Source organism: Halichoerus grypus, chromosome 10 (genome assembly GCF_964656455.1).
Source record: "Halichoerus grypus chromosome 10, mHalGry1.hap1.1, whole genome shotgun sequence".
In the NCBI taxonomy this organism is placed as follows: domain Eukaryota; kingdom Metazoa; phylum Chordata; class Mammalia; order Carnivora; family Phocidae; genus Halichoerus; species Halichoerus grypus.
In genome coordinates, this window is record NC_135721.1 from 51,117,202 (window position 1) to 51,135,887 (window position 18,686).

Here is an 18,686-nt window from a genome sequence, read left to right on the forward strand (position 1 = left end):
GAAAAAGGACTGGAAAGAAAGAAATCAAGACCATGCAGAGGAGGGTGTGGCCCTTGGAGAGAGCAGAGCAACTAGAACTAGACTGGAGTCCTGGAGCTGCCACATGAGCTGAACGTCAGCTGATTTATGAGAAATACATGTTTACCATGTTCAATCCAAAAAAATTAAGAAAAATGCCAACAATGGCATTTAAAATAGTAGGGTAGTATTTATGGATTTAAAATTTTTAATTTCTCTATTATTGCTTTTGTCTGGTTTCCAAATATTTTTGATTAATTACTTCTATAACGAAATAAATTATTCATTCATTAGACAAACCTTTACTAATGGGTTAGTATACACCAGACACTAAGCGAAGAATTTAGGAAGAACAATGAAAAAGATAAACATGGTCCTTGTCCTCGAAGAGGTTTTACTCTAGGAAAAAAAAAAAAAAGAACACAGGACAAGTAATGAGCAGTAGTGATGAGCACTGTCACAGGTTAAGTACGGGATGCTAAGGGAATGCATGACAGAGGAGCATATGGGGTGGGGAAGTAGGCAGTCAGAAAAGTCTTTGAGGTCCTAAAGCAAGTTTCAACAAATTTCAAAAGACAGAGTATGTTTGCTAACCATAATGCAGTCGCCTCTCCAATTGATAGGAAAAGTTGTCTTAGGGGCACCTGGGTGGCTCAGTCGTTGAGCATCTGCCTTCAGCTCAAGGTCATGGTCCCAGGGTCCTGGGATCAAGCCCGAATCAGGCTCCCTGCTCGGCGGGAAGCCTGCTTCTCCCTCTCCCACTCCCCCTGCTTGTGTTGCCTCTCTCACTGTGTCTCTGTCAAATAAATAAAAATCTTTAAAAAAAAAAAATTATCTTAAAAATATCCATATGCTTGGAAATTAAGAGATGCATTTCTAAATAATCCATGAATCAAAGAAGAATTTGTAATGGAAATTAGAAAATGTTTGAACAAACATACTATATTCAAAACTTGTGAGAGTAGCTAAGTGTAAGAGGGACACAACCTTAAAAACACACGTACAATTGACCCCTGAACAATATGGGTTTGAACTGCACCAGTCACTTAAATAGGGATTCTTTTCAATAAATACAGTACAGTAGTATAAATCTTTTCTTATGATTTTCTTAATATTTTCTTTTCTCTAGCTTACTTTATTATGAGAATGTAGTATATAATATATAAAACATGCAAAATATATTAATCGACTATTATCAGTAAGGCTTCTGGTCAACAGTAAGCTATTAGTTTAAGTTTGGGGGGATTCAAAAGTTATATGGGGAGCACCTGGGTGGCTCAGTCGTTAAGCATCTGCCTTCGGCTTAGGTCATGATCCCAGGGCTTCGGGCTCCCTGCTCAGCGGGAAGCCTGCTTCTCCCTCTCCCACTCCCCGTGCTTGTGTTCCCTCTCTGGCTGTCTGTCGAATAAATAAAATCTTTAAAAAAAAAAAAAGTTATGTGGGGATCTTCCACTGGGGGTGGGGGGTCGGGCCCCTAATCCCATATTAACCCCACATTGTCCAAGGGTCGACTGTACATACATATATGAAATTCCGGAGAAGGAAAATTTAATCTGTAGTAACAGAAAGCCGATCAGTGGTTGCCTGGGGTCAGGGTGGGGGAGTAGGGGGGAGAAACGGTGGAGATTGACTATGAAAGGGCAGGGTTTGTTAAAACTCCTAGAGCTATATACCTAAGATCTGCGCTTTGATCTGGATGTTAATCATATTAAATATTTTTTAAGACTGAAGGAAGGAGAGAGGAGAGGATGGAGACAGTGAGTCCCAGCGCCCCCTCCAGCCTCCCAGGGGCTCAGGCTTAGCCGGGTGTGCGGGGCGGGGCCAGGAGGGGAGGAGGGGCAGACGCCTGCGAGCCCGATGGGGAGGCGGGGCGCGGGGCGGGGCGGGCGCGTGCAGTTCTTCCTCTCCGACGCCAGGCGGCGGCGTGGGCGGGGAAGCGTGGCGGTGACCCTGGCAGCCGCAGAAAAGGGGCGGGCCGAGCGCGGGACTCCATGTGGGCGCCGGCGCGGAGTGGGTGCAGCGCGGGGTCGCCATGGCGGAGATGCAGCAGCTGCGGGTACAGGAGGCGGTGGACTCCATGGTGAAGAGTCTGGAGAGAGAGAACATCAGGAAGATGCAGGTAGCGGGCGGGGGTCATGGCGCGGAGTCCCGGCAGTCCGCGATTCCCTTCTCGCAGCCGCGGCGCGCCGCTGCCCGCCTCCCTGCAGACCCGAGTCGGGGCGTCCCTGGGGTCGCCGCGGCCCCCTCGGAAGCACCTCTCACCCTCAGAACTCCTGGAGCTTCCGCCGAGCGAATGAAATCTGTGCTCCCTCCCCACGCGCGAAGCCGTTTTCCCCCCAGGCCAGCTCCGGGGAGGGGCTGTCAGACCCTGGACCAGCGTTAGAAAGCCCCTAGTGTGAGGCGTTCGGCCTCCCCCGCCTTCCTGTCTTGTGCTGCCCCTTCCGCAGGTGAGCGGACCGAGGCCCAGGAAGGGCACGGCCAAGGTGAAACACCGGAAAGGCAAAAGCGCTTGGCTTCCTCAGTGGCCATGTCATGCCCGTTTTAGTGTCTGCTCCACACAGTGCTGCTTTATATGCCGTTGTGCTTTGATCCCCTAAATGGTATGTGGCTGTTGGTCCTGCCTCCCTTACCAAATTGTGGGGTTTCTGTTGTAGTGCTTCTTGGGTCATTGATAATGGATCGGTTGCCCCCTGGTGGAAAGTACATTACTAGGTTGCTGACCTCTGAACCCTCTGGTATAGGTACCTGGTTTTCAGAATTTGACTTCCATCTGACCCACCTCCACCTTCTCCGTCCACCCCAGCCTTCGATGCACCAAGTGCCAATGAGTTGGCAGCAAGAAGGCCGTGAAATCTTCTGCTAGGCTTCGGGGATAATTTTCCCATTTGTGGTTTTCGGTTCTTGGTGTCTGTTAGGAGAGGTGCAAATATAGATGCTCCTCAGTTGCACTCCATGGTTATCTCTGCCCCAGAAGCTTTCCTGCCTAACCTCTCTCTCTCTCTGCCCTCCCTCCCCAGGGCCTCATGTTCAGGTGCAGTGCCAGCTGCTGTGAGGACAGCCAGGCCTCCATGCAGCAGGTTCATCAGTGCATTGAACGCTGCCATGCGCCTCTGGCTCAAGCCCAGGCCTTGGTGACCAGTGAGTTGGAGAAGTTCCAGGTGAGAAATATCCCAAGCAGAGGACGTCAGGCCTTGATGTTGCTCTTTTGCAAGAGATGACAAGCATTTGTTCAAAACTCTTGGCTCTAATGTCTTGGTTCTTTTAACATTTGTGACAGTCCTGTGGCCAGCCAGTCTTCACAGGGTTTGAAATTTGGGGGAAAACTCCTGGAGGTTGAGTGCTATAAGTATTCCCCATAGAAAAAATGATGTAAAAAGGAGTTCATGGGGCGCCTGGGTGGCTCAGTCGTTAAGCGTCTGCCTTCGGCTCAGGTCATGATCCCAGCGTCCTGGGATCGAGCCCCACATCAGGCTCTCTGCTCGGCGGGAAGCCTGCTTCTCCCTCTCCCACTCCCCCTGCTTGTGTTCCCTCTTTCGCTGTGTTTCTCTCTGTCAAATAAATAAAATCTTTAAAAAAAAAAAAAAAAAGGAGTTCATGACCAAGAGCCTTTGCCCCCCATAGACATGAAATAGATATACCATATAGTATAAAGCTTTCTAAGACACATATTAATTCATTCTTAAACTAGTAGAGTCCCCAGGAAAGTGAAGTAGGCTAGTCATAAAGAGGTGCAGATTAGAACATTATCCTGCCGTCATGTTGTGGACTTGCCCACCCAGAACCACCCGTTTGCTATACCTAGAGGGCAGCTCCTGTGTCACTAAAGAACAGTCATTTATATGAAGTATTACTAATGCTGACTCATTGATGTATTCCTCACAAGCCCCTCTGAGGTCACTAAGAGCAAAAGGTACCCACCGGATCTCTTTCTGGAGAAAAGGGTAGCCACAACTTCATTTTATTCCCTTCCTATGACTGTACCTTCCTAGAGCTTGGAGAAAGCAGAGCCCACTTCTGAACCAGTTTTTCATAGCCTGAGATCCTGCTCACATGGGACAAATTGTATCAAATGTACAATTTTTACATTCTGCTCTACGGAATTCTTCAAAATTACTGACACTGTGAAGGACAAACTTATCCAAGATCCTGAACCCACAGAGGTTTCTTTGTGTTCATTTTGACAGCTAATTTTATCAATAGGGTCTTTGACATTTTGATTCTTGAATTGCTATATAACTTTCTCCTTCTGTTCACTTTTTAGTCCTCTCTAATTAGACTTACTCTTCCACTCCGCCAGAACTGCGCTGGCCACTCCCCTCCATGGAGCTAAATCCAGTGGTCATTTCTCATCCCTCATCTTACTCAACCTGTCTGCATCACTGACGCAGTGATCACTTGCCTCCTGAAACAGTTTGTTCAGTTGGGCACCAAGACACCTCACTCTGTGGTTTCCCACCTCTCTCCCTGGCCGTCCTTTCTTGGCCTCCTTTCCTGCTTTTCCCCTCCAGCCTGTGAGCATTGGAGTGCCTAGCATTGTCCTTGGACCTTTTTTCGATTTCATTCTCTAGTCTCATAGCTATAAACATCGTTTATAGGCTGACAACTCCTGTATTCATTCATATCTCTAGACCAGATTCACTCAGATTCATATATCTAACTGCTTCTTCAACATCTCCCCTCATTTTGTCTAACTCCCCTCATTGGAATGTAAGTTCTGTGAGGGCAAGAATGTTTTACTCATTGCTGTATTCCCCAGCATTAGAAGAGTACCTGACACATAGTAGATACTCAATAAATATTTTTTGAGTGTTTTTCTGTAGCAAGGACAGACATGAAAGAATCCAAATGTTCATAAGTCTTAACTATAGCTGACCAATGGTAGCCTCTAGTTACTTCCCACTTCTGCAGGGGGCTTCTGTATAATTTATTCTATCATTCATTGCTTTCTTGTCATGCTTTGGACCCTCCTGGTGCCACCCTCTATTTCAGTCAGGATAATCTTGATTAATTGCACTATAGTGTCCCTTTAATTGATCAAGATTATATATGTGAAGCCAAAATATGTAGAAAGGGGCCTAGCACATGGTAAGCACTTGGTAAATGGAGGCCAGCCTTTCAGCCTTCTCTACCCTCTTCCTTCTTGCCATAGGACCGCCTGGCCCGATGCACCATGCATTGCAATGACAAAGCCAAAGATTCAATAGATGCGGGAAGTAAAGAGCTTCAGGTGAAACGGCAGCTGGAGAGTTGTGTGACCAAGTGTGTGGATGACCACATGCACCTCATCCCGACCATGACCAAGAAGATGAAGGAGTCTCTCTTGTCCATTGGGAAATAGAAGTCTTCGCAATTGGCCATCAGGGCTGACAGCAGGAATCTATTTGAAAAGAAATGGGAGTTTTGGTCTTTTAAGTGAAGTTTATGAAGAAATTAAGGATGGCAGCAAGTGTGAGGCATGTGTCACTTGCCTCTGGATACTGGTTCCTTTATGTTTCAACCCTAGAAAGTGAAATGGAAAAAACTGGTGCTAAAATTTGGGTTAGAGATGGTCACAGGAAAGTTTTTGATAGCCTAAATTTCACGTGCTTGTCCTGGCTCTAGGGATTCCTTTGTACCAAGCCAGAGCCCTCCAAGATACCAGATTCTTCTCAGTACACAGCTACCAGCAGGCTGGCAGTTTCCTCTAACCTCCCTATGATCTGGTGGTGTAAGCAGAGGTGTTTCTGTTTGTTGCCAACCTCCTGTTTACCAGAAGGATCATCAAATCGTTTTCTATAAGCTGTAAAACAAAATCCACGAGGTTACTAATTTAGAAGGGAAAAAAGGTTTCTGGGTCTTTGTTTTGCTTGGTTTTGTTTTATATACAAGGGCATGAAGTTGATTTAAGATGTGGAGTTGGGAGAGGTAGTCGGATAAGAACTTTGAACAGTTCTTGTGGATATCTGTTCCTGGCCATCAAGATGTGGATATACATTTCTTGAAATATATATTACATCTTTCAGCTAGGAGACCGTGTGAAAATATGACAAGCGATGTTACACTGGGTATGGGAAGCAGACTTTCCCTCTCACTGGCTGCCATGATGGGCCCTGAGGCTATCTGCAGAAGAGCAACAAGACAATCTCGGAAGTGACACTCTCCCTTGAAGGGAAAGGGGGTTTTTATTGCACTATATACCAGTATCCAGGAATGAACATTGAAGGAGGAATTGTCTTCTTAATTACGAGAGTTATTAAATACCGGATGTGGAAGAACCTGGTTTTTATAGAACAGAATGGAATGAAGGCCTAAACTCAGTATTGCTTATTTTGCCCCCTGAAATAACAGAGCCCTATGGAGACAATCCCTTGGCAACAGGAAGGTCAAAGGAGAAAAAGTAGGCAATCAGGGGTGAGCTGGGATTCCTTTAAAGGAAAAGAGGGGCAACCCCCCATTACCAAATACCACTTTTGCCTGGGGCCTTTGCAGCAAGCAGTGTTCCTGCCCCAGTTCTAGCATCTTTTCATTTTGATAAGGACCTTACTGTCTTTTTACCAGCTTATTACTTGAAATGATAATATAGCCTGTGTTTGGTGTTTCAAGGCTGTGATATATTTTCCTAGTGGTTCAGTTTTAAAAAATAAAGGTTTAGTTTTTCCTCCACTATTATGTTTCTTAGTCTGGGTAGTGAATATATAACCTTCTTAGGATGCTTCTCTTTGTAGTGTGTGAAATAAGTTTCTTAAGAGGTCATGAAGAGTAAAAATTATTTATGAACTATGATTCAGATGCAGGACTGGTTCATTGTAAATGGGAAGAACTGAGGGCAGGCTACAGCGCTATGACTTAAAGTTCATTCATTAAAAAAAAACAAAAACTGTAAGGCTAAAAAAAATTTCAGTGTCCATTTCAGGACTCTAGCTTCAACTAAACACAGCAAGAGGGAAAGGGTAATTAATGATCCCTCTTGAGAAAATGCAACGTCTAGGATTTTGAGTGTCAAGAAAGTATAAACTATGTGATGAGTTTTAAGTCTTTACTATCATTAGTATTTAAATAGAGCCATTCCTGAACATTAGGAATGAATTGAATTGTGGAGACTCGTCCCCTACTTAGAATCACCAAGGCTTTACTATTTTGGCCTAAGTCTTCTATAATCCCAATTTGTATTTTATTCATACATATGTATTCGCCTCTTTTGGGTAACTTAAGTGGGAACAAGTCGGAGATCACTTTTTACACTTGGGTTGATTTTCAAGTCAAGAGTATCTCATATTAGAGATCGTTCACGTTTTTTATATAGGAGCAAGACACATCAAGTAGGGTTCTGGAGGCAGTGTTACAAGAATTGGAGGGCTGTCAATAGGTAATGCACTTCCGCGCTCTAGATTCAAATTCTTAGAAACTGAGGCCACATCACCCTACTTCTCTGGTGTCCAAAGGTCACTAATTGATGTTACTGGAACCCTAGGCTTAGCGTGACAATATGTGGGAATACATACCAAAGAACTATTAGAGGCCTACTACTCCAGAACCTATATTCACTTAGTATATATGAAGGAGAAAACCAAAGCAGTGCACAAAGAGAGGGATAAACCGGTTTCGCCTAGAAGTTAGAGACCGAACCGCTATGTCAATTTTACAAACGAGGAAACGGAACTGAGAAGACGACTGGCCCACCCCTAACCCTATCTAGGCCAATCGCTGGTGACGCAACCGGAAACACGAGACCGATAAGTTCAGGCGCCCCCAAAGTATCGCGAGGTAGAATGTGAAATCAGCCGACATTTGATTGGCCGGGGGGATCGGTGACGTCAGACGCGAAGCGCCGGGCCTACCGCCGGAGCGTGAGGGACGCCACGAATTCCGTTTGGAGGCATCTTTGAGCTCGCGGAGTGCACACCATGAGCAAAGCTCACCCTCCCGAGTTGAAAAAGTAAGTATGTGAGAGGGCCGCGTCCAAGTGGCAGCTTCTTTGAGTGCTTTGAGTTCCTTAGATCCTCTCCATTTCCTGCAGTGTGCCTGGCGTGCGTGTTCCGGCACGAGGCCGCCGAGAACCCGACAGGGTCTCGCGCCTCGGCGCCCTAAAGCCCGCGCCGACGTCTCGTTTCGGCTTGGTTGACATGGCATGGTTACCAGTGACAGAAAAGATGCCTCTATTCTGCTGTCTCGCCTTCTTGGGTGCATCTCCCGGCCCCACGTCTCACAACGCTCTTCCTCTCGCTCTTTCTCCTTGCTTGGAGATCCTAGAATGCCATCCTTTGTTGAACTTCTTGAATAGCGTTAAGTTCTAAGTAAAGTGGCTGGAGAGTAATTCTATAAAGAACTAAGAAGATGGGCGGAATGGAAGTGTTTAATAGTAGATGAGGAGTCAAAAGCCACCTTAATCTTAGAGTGTGTTTGTAGCTGTTTCTTTGAGCTTTAATTTAGAAATCCCATTCTTTTGCTTTTTTGTGCTGAAGTTAAACTTGAATGTTATGTGATCTCTCGCTCTGTTAACAGAGCTGTGTGAGAACGTTCATTTTTCTAATCAGAAAACTAGGGATTTTTTTTTTCTGCACCCAGTAAAATCCACTCAAAACAGGATTTTCCTACTTTAAAGCTTTAACCTCCGCAAACACTCTTGACTGAACTTAACATGTTCGATGCCTCCTAATTATTTGTCTATCTCGTTTATACCATGTAATGCCAAAATTCTGCACACAGTAGTTGAATAGCACAAAGTATGAAAAATTGATTTCAGGAATCGATTTGTGAAACAGCTGGCCTGTGTATAGTTCACTTATTACCAGCCTCATAGAGAAGTCAGACTTAAAGAAAAGGTCGTATTTAATAATTTTACATTTAGGGGCACCTAGGTGGCACACTTGGGTTCAGCTCAGGTCGTGATCGCAGGGTGGTGAGATCAGCCCCATGTGGAGCTCTCAGCACAGCTTGGAGTCTTGCTTAGTGTTTGTCTCTCCCTCTGCCCCTCCCCACTGGTCTCTCTCTCAAAAAAATGAATCTTTAAAAAAAAATAATTTTACATTTAAATGTACATCTGTATCAAAGCCATTTTTTATGCAAAAACTCCGTGTATGTTTTAGTTGGATCTCTTAAAGAATTATTAATCATCAGTCTAACATTAGGAAAAATAGAAATTATTTTGAAAATGCTGATCTAAAACTTATTCTTTTACTGACAAGCTGGTAAAATCTTAGAAGTATCCCCTGGATTCTTCAAGAACTGGTGAAATGCTAATTATTTTTTAACGAAAGAACATTGTCTACTTGTAATCTTGGACTTCCTTTTTTGTTTCTTAACAGATACTTTTTTTTCTTTACAGATGTTTGAGAATTTCAGAGAACGAACCTAGTTTTAATATTTTTCTCATCTCTAGATTTCATGTATTGTAAAATCCTTTGAGACCTGCCTGCAAAATGACCTTCAGATTTTTTTTTTCCTTTACTTTCTCAGATATTTTTTACTCTTTATATGCTCCTCCTGGTTTAGCTTAACTCATGGTTATTAACTGGGAGGGAGAGAGTCTGGTTCTACTGGCAGGGATCTAGTAAGTAGAAGCTGGGGATGCTGCTAAACATTGTAAGTGCACTGGACATCCTTCAACAAAGAATTATCTGACTCCAGATGTTAATATGCCAAGGTTGAGATACCTAAACCTACCCAGATTCTCCATCCCACCTCTTAAAAATCACTGCCACAGTGGTCTTGCCAATGACTGGACTATGCCCTAATAATTTATGACTGACTGAATGATAAAGTCTAGGCTTCTTTTTTTTTTTTTTTTTTTTAAAGATTTTATTTATTTATTTGAGAGAGAGAATGAGAGAGCGAGAGAGAGCACATGAGAGGGGGGAGGGTCAGAGGGAGAAGCAGACTCCCTGCTGAGCAGGGAGCCCGATGCGGGACTCGATCCGGAGACTCCAGGATCATGACCTGAGCCGAAGGCAGTCGCTTAACCAACTGAGCCACCCAGGCGCCCTAAAGTCTAGGCTTCTTGACACAGGATTTGAGCTCTTCCATCTGAAATCTTACAAGTGCCAAATATTGCACACACTAATGGAGTGCCCCCATTCTCCAGCCAAACCGAACCATTTGCGTTTGCTCAAACTTTCTCACCTCCTCTGTGACTTTGAACAATTTACTTAATCTTTTTGAGCCTCAGTTCTTCATCTATAAAATGGTGGTAATAACAATATATAACTTACAAAGTCATCATAAGGGTTAAATAAGTTCATGTGTGTTTTATTTGCTTGTATATAATATATCCTATTAAAATGGATTATTTTATATATCATACTACTTTTTTTTTTTTTTTTTTTAAGATTTTATTTATTTATTTTAGAGAGCTCACGTGAGGGGAGAGGGAGAGAGACAAACAGACTCCATACTGAGTGCCGAGCCCTACTTGGGGCTCCATCTCACAACCCTGAGATCATGACCTGAGCCAAACCAAGTCAGGTGCTCAACCGAGGTGCCACCCAGGTGCCCCAGGCCTGTGTCTTACTTACTTATCTCCAAACTCTCCCATTACATGTTATACATTAAAATTGCATGAAATTTCAGGGGCACCTGGGTGACTCAGTTGGTTAAGCGTCCCACTCTTGGTTTCAGCTCAGGTCATGATCTCATGGGTGGTGAGATGGAGCCCCCTGTCGGTCTCCACGCTCAGCACAGAGTCTGCTTAATACTCTCTCCCTTTGCCCCTCCCCTACTTGTGCACGCACGCACGCTCTCAAATAAATAAACTTTTAAAAGTTGCATGTAATTTCATATTTCCTAGCCTGTAACTGGAAGGGGTAAAAACTGGTTTGGTTACATGGCTTAATATTTCCATAATACTCTGCTGAGATGGGATTTCCCTGTTTAATTCAGATTTTTTAAAGCTTCAAAATATGTATTTATTTTGCTAAAAAATACTTATGTGTTGAGAAATACCTTGAACACTTAAGTGTGATGCTTAATATTAAATAAAACAACACTCCTTATTGTCTCAAATGTAAAATAGCTATTGAATTGGATATGGTTTGATTACCTTCTAGTTTCCTCACAACTTCGGTTTTGGTAATAACCAAAATATAAACAAATCTTTGTTTTTCTGTTATGGCTCTAAAATCCAGTCATCAAGGGTGCCTGGCTGACTCAAGTCAGTGGAGCATATGACTCTTGATCTCAGGGTTGTGCGTTAGCCCCATGTTGGGTTGTAGAGATTACTTAAAAATAATTTTAAAATCTTTTTTGAGAAAATAAAATCTAGGGACTCCTGGGTGGCTCAGTCAGTTAAATGTCTGCCTTCTGCTCAGGTCATGATCCCAGGGCCCTGGGATTGAGTCCCCTATCAGGCTCCTTCCTTGGCAGGGAGTCTGCTTCTCCATCTGTCTGCTGATCCCCCTGCTTGTGCCCTCTCTCGCTGTCAGAGAGACAGACAGCGAGAGAGGGAACACAAGCAGGGGGAGTTGGGAGAGGGAGAAGCAGGCTTGCCGCCGGAGCAGGAAGCCCGACCGATGCGGGGCTTGATCCCAGGACCCTGGGATCATGACCTGAGCCGAAGGCAGACGCTTAACGACTGAGCCACCCAGGCACCCCATTAAATAAAATCTTTAAAAAAAAAACAAAAAAGCAAAATAATAAAATCTAGTCATCAAACATTAGGTCAGTATTGAACAACAAGAATGTTTTGGTAATTCACATCATATAAAGACTTAGTTTGATGTACATTAATATATTCTAAATCCATTCCATTTTTATTTATTATTTTGCGCCTTCCCAAATTACATTGTGTAAGTGCTAAATGAGGTAGCCTATTATTCCCTGCTCTACAACAGTACAAGTTTTTTACTATTTTAAATTTCATTATTTTTATTGTGCAATTTTAGCAAATCATATTGACTGTACCTACTTTTGTGCTTATGCATAAAATTTTTAAATCATTTATGTAATTTGTACCCCTTTTCGCTTTTTCAGATTTATGGACAAGAAATTGTCATGTAAGTGTCTTGTGTTTTTTGTTTTGTTTTTAATTAGTTGCTTTCTACATGTGTCTTGGCGGTATATAATGTTTGGTGCAACTTCATAAAAATTTAAATCACACAGAACCTCTAATTCACACCCATTAATTAAGGAGGTTTATCAAAATCCTACCCAGACAATTCTATTTGCCTAATTTCTGATATTTAACAAATTGCACAGTACTTTGGACTTTTCATTATTTTCTTTAAGCCTTCCCTCACTTAGACAAAATTAATGGGATTTTCCTATTTTGTGATAGTTAAAAATGTATCAACATTTTTTCCTTTAAAAACAAAGGACTTGGACCAGGACTAAAAATCTGACCTATACAATGCTAGAAGGATATAGGGGTTAAAGACCTGGGCTTCAGAGGCAAGCAGCCTTCCCTTTGGATCCAGGTTCTAGCCCACAGTACCTGTATAACCTTGAACCAGTTTTTAAGAAGCTCTATACTTTAGTTCCCTCGTGAAAAGTTAGAATAATTCTACTTGATAGGATTTTTGTAAGTATAATTTTGTATTTACCTTTTTTTATTCCAAAATAGTTAACATGCAGTGTTGTATTAGTTTCAGGTGTACAATAAGTGATTCAACACGTCCATACAACACCTGGTGCTCATCACAAGTACACTCCTTAATCCCATCTATTTCACCCATCCCCCCACCTGGATTTTTGTAAGTTTAAATGTGGAAGTAAATGTGAAATGTTTAGCCCACTGCTTGACATATAGTAAGGGTAGAGGATTATATTTCTCAAGTACCTGGGTTTAATTCCACCTAATTTTTAATGAATAGTTGATATTTATTGGTCAGTTTTATTAAACTGTTTTTTCCCTTTCTATAGTGAAATTAAATGGTGGCAGACATGTCCAAGGAATATTGCGGGGGTTTGATCCGTTTATGAATCTTGTGATAGATGAATGTGTGGAGATGGCAACTAGTGGGCAACAGAACAATATTGGAATGGTGGTAAGTAAAGATAGAAGCTTTCTCCTAGAGATTTCATATTTTGAAATAAGGATTAACTTCCTTTCTATTAAAGTCTTGGATTAAATTGAAATTAGGCAAATAACAGCAAAGATTAGACTTTCCATTTTCCTTTTAGTTTAACATATGGCAGTCATTCAACTGTGATAGTATCCTAGTTACCTATAGGTTAGGTCTGAATCTCATGCAGAACGCTCTGAGGTCCTTGGATTTGAAATAGCTGTAGGAAATCATTTTTGGGCTTTTTTTTTTTTTTTAGATTTTATTTATTTATTTGACAGAGACACAGCGAGAGGGAACACAGCAGGGGGAGTGAGGGAGGGAGAAGCAGGCTTCCCACAGAGCAGGGAGCCTGATGCGGGGCTTGATCCCAGGACCCTGGGATCATGACCTGAGCCGAAGGCAGACGCTCAACAACTGAGCCACCCAGGCGCCCCCATTTTTGAGCTTTATAATAGAGACCTATAGTCAGTACTTCATTATGCCCAATTTTAACATGCTTATGAGTTCCCAGAAGATCTTACTAAAATGTAGATCCTATCTAACAAGTGTCCGTGTGATGCAAATCTGCTAGTCTACCATCATACTTCTTGATTTTAATTGTGTGTATAATTAACCCAGATTTTCTGGTTTATTGCACCCAAATTTAAAAGTGGCCAAGGTAAAAGTTGCAAGGGATGATCACAGTGACAGCCATTCACATGAAAGAAAATAGGAAAAAAACACACTGAGTTAATTATAGAAGCAAACATTTCCACATTCATTAGTCCATGGTGGTGTGACTACTGAAAAAGTTTTTGATGTTTGTCAGCAAGACCCAGGCTTTGAATCCCACTCTTTGTCCAGCACAGGAATATACCCAGTAAGTTAGTAAGTCCCAAGTTTCTTGGGAAAAGTAAATTAAAAAGGACAACTTCGCTTTAGCAAATCACTGAGCATAAAGATCTCTAAAAGGTGGTAAGAGTTCCTAATTGTTAGCCTTGATTTTTTTTTTGCCTCACAATTTTTAATCACTTTTTCCAAGGTGTATGTTATTGCTTCTTTGAAATGCATTTTCATTTGAAAAGCAAATCAATGGTCTGGGCTGGAAAAATAGCTTAGAGAATCCCTTGAAATGAGACTCCCACCCCACCCCCCAAGTTTTATGCAAATGGACCTTCCTTTCAGGTACGTTCTCCTTGAGCTTCTGTTGAAAAATGAATAAAACTATGGGCAAATCATTATCAGCCAGTTTCTTCTAAAAACCCACACACGCCCCCAAGATTTCTCTCTAGCCTTTCCTTTTACAAATCCAGTAATCTTCATTCTAAGAGGGGGTAATTAGGTTTTTAGTTTATATCTCAGCAGATTTGCCAAAAAGATTGAAGAAGGACTTTGATATCTAAAAGTCAGTTCTAATTTGGGAAGATAATTTTTCAGAGAATTGTGTGACACTTCTTGGAATTTTATCCAAGAAGGGATTGAACCTAGATCATGGATCTTTCTCGAAATTTTCCCCCTAAATTTTAATGGGCTTAGTCTTTACACAGAAATTGGTTATGAGCACCTACTTACTGCGTTAGGCAGTCGGCTCTTCCACCTCTGATGCTTGTCGTGTGACCAAAAAAAAAAAAAAAGTTTGTATTAGTAGGCAGTAATTCTTGCAGCTGAGTTAACACTTTGAAAATGAAATAATGGGGGGGGCGCCTGGGTGGCTCAGTCAGTTAAGTGTTTGGCTCAGGTCATGATCTCAGGGTCATGAGGTCAAGCCCCACATCAGCCTCCCCGCTGAGCAGGGAGTCTACTTCTCTCCCTCTGCCCATCCACCTGCGCACTTGTGCTCTCTCTTTCTACTGAATAAATCTTTAAGAAAAAGAAAACGGAACAATGACAACATATTAATTGTCCTTAATAAAAAAACTTTTGGGGCGCCTGGGTGGCTCAGTCGTTAAGTGTCTGCCTTCAGCTCAGGTCATGATCCCAGGGTCCTGGGATCGAGCCCCGTGTCAGGCTCCCTGCTCCGCGGGAAGCCTGCTTCTCCCTCTCCCGCTCCCCCTGCTTGTGTTCCCTCTCTCACTGTCTCTCTCTGTCAGATAAATAAATAAAATCTTTAAAAAAAAAAAAAAACTTTTTCTGAGAGATAGGGAGCAGGGGGAAGAGGCTGAGGGAGAGGGAGAGAATCTTAAGCAGGCTCCATACCCAGTGTGGAGCTCCCACAGGGCTTGATCTCAGGACCCTGAGATCATGACCTGAACTGAAAGCAAGAGTCGGACACTTAACCAACTGAGTCACCTAGGTGCCCCGAATAAAAAGACTTTTTTTTTTTTTGAGATTTTTTTTATTTATTTATTTGAGAGCGAGAGTGAGAAACAACATGAGAGGGGAGAGAGTCAGAGGGAGAAGCAGGCTCCCCGCTGAGCCAGGAGCCCGACGTGGGACTCGATCCCAGGACTCCAGGAACATGACCTGAGCCGAAGGCAGTCGCTTAACCAACTGAGCCACCCAGGCACCCCAAAAAAGACATTTTAAAGAAAACACAAGAATGTTTTTTCTGAGGTTGGAAGAAAAATAGGTTACGGTTTTGTTTTCACAAGTTGTTTGGCAAAGGAGACTTACATTGGCTTTGCTATTCCCTTGTCCAAGTCAGTGACCCACTGGGACCATTGAAATGACTTAATGCTGTTATGTTTAGAGTAGTATTAAGAATGTGTGTGTTCTGGGGTGCCTGGGAGACGCAGTCAGTTAAAGTCTGGCTCTTGATTTTGGCTCAGGTTGTGATCTCAGGGTCATAAGATTGAGCCCTGCATGGGGTTCCATGCTCAGCACAGAGTCTGCTTAAGACTCCCTCTCCTCCCACCTGTGCTCTCTAAAATAAATAAATCTTAAAAAAAAAAAAAAAATGTGTGTTCTGAGGGGGAGGTAGTTTGTATTAGGAATCTGTCAGCTGGATAATTACCTAATGATGTCTCAGCCTCTTCTGAAACATCCCCATAGTTGTCAGTGGCCTCACCTCTCTTATTCCTTTAAGATTTCATTCCACCCCAGAGCTCCCCTAAGAATGTAATAAAAATTCTATATTGGGGCGCCTGGGTGGCTTAGTCGTTAAGCGTCTGCCTTCGGCTCAGGTCATGATCCCAGGGTCCTGGGATCGAGCCCCGCATCGGGCTCCCTGCTCTGCAGGAGGCCTGCTTCTCCCTCTCCCACTCCCCCTGCTTGTGTTCCCTCTCTCGCTGTGTCTCTCTCTGTCAAATAAATAAATAAATAAATAATCTTTAAAAAAAAAAAAAATCTATATTAAGATGCTACATAGTTCAGGAGTTCTTACCAGCTTTGTGGTTCTGTAGTTCCATTTTAGGTTTGTATTTGTTATTAGATAGCTGTGCCCTTTCAATAGACTAAAAGCCTGAACAGCATTTTGTAAAAACTAGCACTGAAGCACAAAAGGAGCACTATGGAATTCTGGACCTGATGGTTCCAGTTTGATTTGGAGAAGTAGGCCTAAACACAGTGAGAAAAGAGGAAGATTACTATACAGCAGAGGTGTCCACCCACTAGCCTCACTTCATGTATTACGTGAGGAGGTAAAGACGTGTGCGATACCTATTTTAGAAAATGTTGATGAAAGTGGCACAGTTGTATTTTGTTTTTTAATAATGCCCCAAAAAAGCCTCAGATCTGAAAATCTTAGTTATCCGAAATAACTTCTCTGCCACCGTCCACTTTCTAGGGTCAGAAATGGACACAGTTAAGGGAGAGATAGGAAAGAAGGCTAGTAGTTTTTCATGCTTCAATCAATGAGATTTGATGTTCACCGTCTGTTGCAAATAAGCCAGGAATTAAAACCCTGAGAACTAGATAAGCCTGTTGTTTCGCTTTCTTCATTTCCATCCCTAACTTAGTGAAAGAATAAAAGTCTGTAGGCTCCCTCAGTCCCCATCATCTTCAGGGCATTGTTCTCCTTTCATGCTGCTCTTTTTCACCACCCTCTCATCATACTCATTGCTGTTTGTCTCTGCCAGGCTCCAAGACACTGTCCCACCTGTCATATTCCTTTCCCTTCTGTCAGCTGCAGTAAACATGCAAGGTCATTTGTTTATTTAACAGGTGCTTACTGAGCCCTCTCTGTGCCTGCCACCACTTTAGGCACTGGGGATATTGCACCTGCCCTCATAAAAATGGCATTTGGGTGAGGAAGACAATGAATAAACAGTATATGTAATAAATAAATGAGCAGATAGAATGAAGGGGAGAAAAAATGTTTTGGTTTTTGGGTTTTTTTTACTCCAGTTGCCTACAAGCATAGCTCTACTTTGAATCTTATTCAGAATGCCTCCATTTCTACTATTTCCTCTCATCACCCTCCTGTCCTTTCACCTTTCCTGCTCTACTTGACCTGATCTGTAGTATGACCTACATTCCACCGGGGGTTCCTTTATGTTCCTTATGTTCACAGTCCCCTTGCCTTCTAGTTTAACTTATTTTTCTACCCATCTTAAACTCAGTTACCAGCCATTTCACCTGTGCTCATAAGGATCCTTCCTTATCTTCATTTATGGAATGGCTACTATGTTAGGCACTGTGCTCCTAGGGCCTTTTCTTCATAACTTCTCTTCCTGCCCCTAATAAGCTCTCTCCCATTCTTACATTGCCAGAACAGTGGTTATTCCCTTGACTATGAAATTTTCATTGGCTTATTATTGGTTTCATGATGTCTTTCAAGTACCTTAACATTGGTGTTTGAGGCCTTCTAAGATTGGCTGCAAACTCTGTTTCCTACTTCCCATAATAACCTTTTACTACATTCAAATTAGATTCTTTCCTTATCCCCTTACACTTTTTCATCTCAATTTTGTTTAGAGTTCTATCTTCCTGTCAAAATTCTACCCCATTTTCAAGACCAACTAAAATGCCATCTTCACAAAGCATACTTTTAACAATTTCCATCCTGGTTTGTTCCCTAAGTGATCTTATACCCCTAAACTGACATTCTACTGTACATTTTTCCCATTGACTTATGGATCCCTTGGGACGGAGATGGGTATGTTATTTCAGTACTGCAGTTTAAAAGGTGAGAAATCAATCATTGGAGACTTAGCGTTCTCAAAAGGTACTTGTTAGTCTTGTTAAATCTAGAAAATACATCTTACTTAAAAAGGGCTTCCTGGCTTCTTGTCGTGATTAAGATTTAGTATCCAAAAAAGCCTCACAAACTGATCTTTAATACTGAAAACCCATTAATGATTTGTGAAAATTCTTTCATTGATGTCTGTCAAATAAATTGTGTTCTTTTCAAATTTTCTTTTTAGGTAATACGAGGAAATAGTATCATCATGTTAGAAGCCTTGGAGCGAGTATAAACAATGGGTGTGTTCATCAGAAGAAATCACCTGCTTCCACATGTCCCCTCCATAGTACCTGTTTTACTACAATATAAAAATCAGGTCGTGTGCATTTTCATACTGAACTTTTTTGTTAAATAAACTTTTATAATAGTCAAAAATGCTTTCTCAGACATTCTGAACGTAGAAAATTGAGTATTAGCTCTTATTCTAATTTTTTCTAACGTGAATTGTTCCTGGTTGAGATTGATTTGTTCTGAAGCTTTTATGCATTAATATAGAAGAATCTGATTAAATGTGAAGCATGGCAAGGATGCCTTTTTTCCATCTTCTAATGGAAAGAACCTGCATACCTGAGCGGGTTTCTTCTGAAACA

General features: G+C 42.3%; 2 protein-coding genes across 4 annotated transcripts; both read left to right on the forward strand.

Moving 5' to 3' along the window:
• Positions 1 to 1,961: 1,961 nt before the first annotated feature.
• FAM136A (family with sequence similarity 136 member A) lies at positions 1,962 to 6,660 on the forward strand. 2 transcript variants are annotated; one of them, XM_036088055.2, is made up of 3 exons: positions 1,962 to 2,137; positions 3,036 to 3,176; positions 5,168 to 6,660. In XM_036088055.2, exons 1-3 carry the CDS (start codon positions 2,051 to 2,053, stop codon positions 5,354 to 5,356), a joined length of 417 nt encoding a protein of 138 aa, XP_035943948.1. In that variant the 5' UTR covers positions 1,962 to 2,050; the 3' UTR covers positions 5,357 to 6,660. The 2 variants fall into 2 exon arrangements, with proteins under 2 accessions (XP_035943948.1, XP_077912559.1); XM_078056433.1 differs by lacking the exon at positions 1,962 to 2,137 and adding an exon at positions 2,229 to 2,618.
• Positions 6,661 to 7,782: 1,122 nt separating this feature from the next.
• SNRPG (small nuclear ribonucleoprotein polypeptide G) lies at positions 7,783 to 18,471 on the forward strand. 2 transcript variants are annotated; one of them, XM_036088068.2, is made up of 4 exons: positions 7,783 to 7,933; positions 11,962 to 11,984; positions 12,850 to 12,974; positions 18,278 to 18,471. In XM_036088068.2, exons 1-4 carry the CDS (start codon positions 7,902 to 7,904, stop codon positions 18,326 to 18,328), a joined length of 231 nt encoding a protein of 76 aa, XP_035943961.1. In that variant the 5' UTR covers positions 7,783 to 7,901; the 3' UTR covers positions 18,329 to 18,471. The 2 variants fall into 2 exon arrangements, with proteins under 2 accessions (XP_035943961.1, XP_077912560.1); XM_078056434.1 differs by lacking the exon at positions 11,962 to 11,984 and having other exon boundaries at positions 7,797 to 7,933.
• The last annotated feature ends 215 nt before the right edge of the window (positions 18,472 to 18,686 follow it).

Bases quoted from the DNA above. Each gene is read 5' to 3' on its own strand.
- SNRPG (XM_036088068.2), top strand. From the start codon at position 7,902: ATGAGCAAAGCTCACCCTCCCGAGTTGAAAAA. The intron at 11,985-12,849 runs GTAAGTGTCTTG...CCCTTTCTATAG, and splicing joins TATGGACAAGAAATTGTCAT to TGAAATTAAATGGTGGCAGA. The intron at 12,975-18,277 runs GTAAGTAAAGAT...TTTTCTTTTTAG, and splicing joins AGAACAATATTGGAATGGTG to GTAATACGAGGAAATAGTAT.
- FAM136A (XM_036088055.2), top strand. From the start codon at position 2,051: ATGGCGGAGATGCAGCAGCTGCGGGTACAGGAGGCGGTGGACTCCATG. The intron at 2,138-3,035 runs GTAGCGGGCGGG...CTCCCTCCCCAG, and splicing joins AGAACATCAGGAAGATGCAG to GGCCTCATGTTCAGGTGCAG. The intron at 3,177-5,167 runs GTGAGAAATATC...TTCTTGCCATAG, and splicing joins GTGAGTTGGAGAAGTTCCAG to GACCGCCTGGCCCGATGCAC.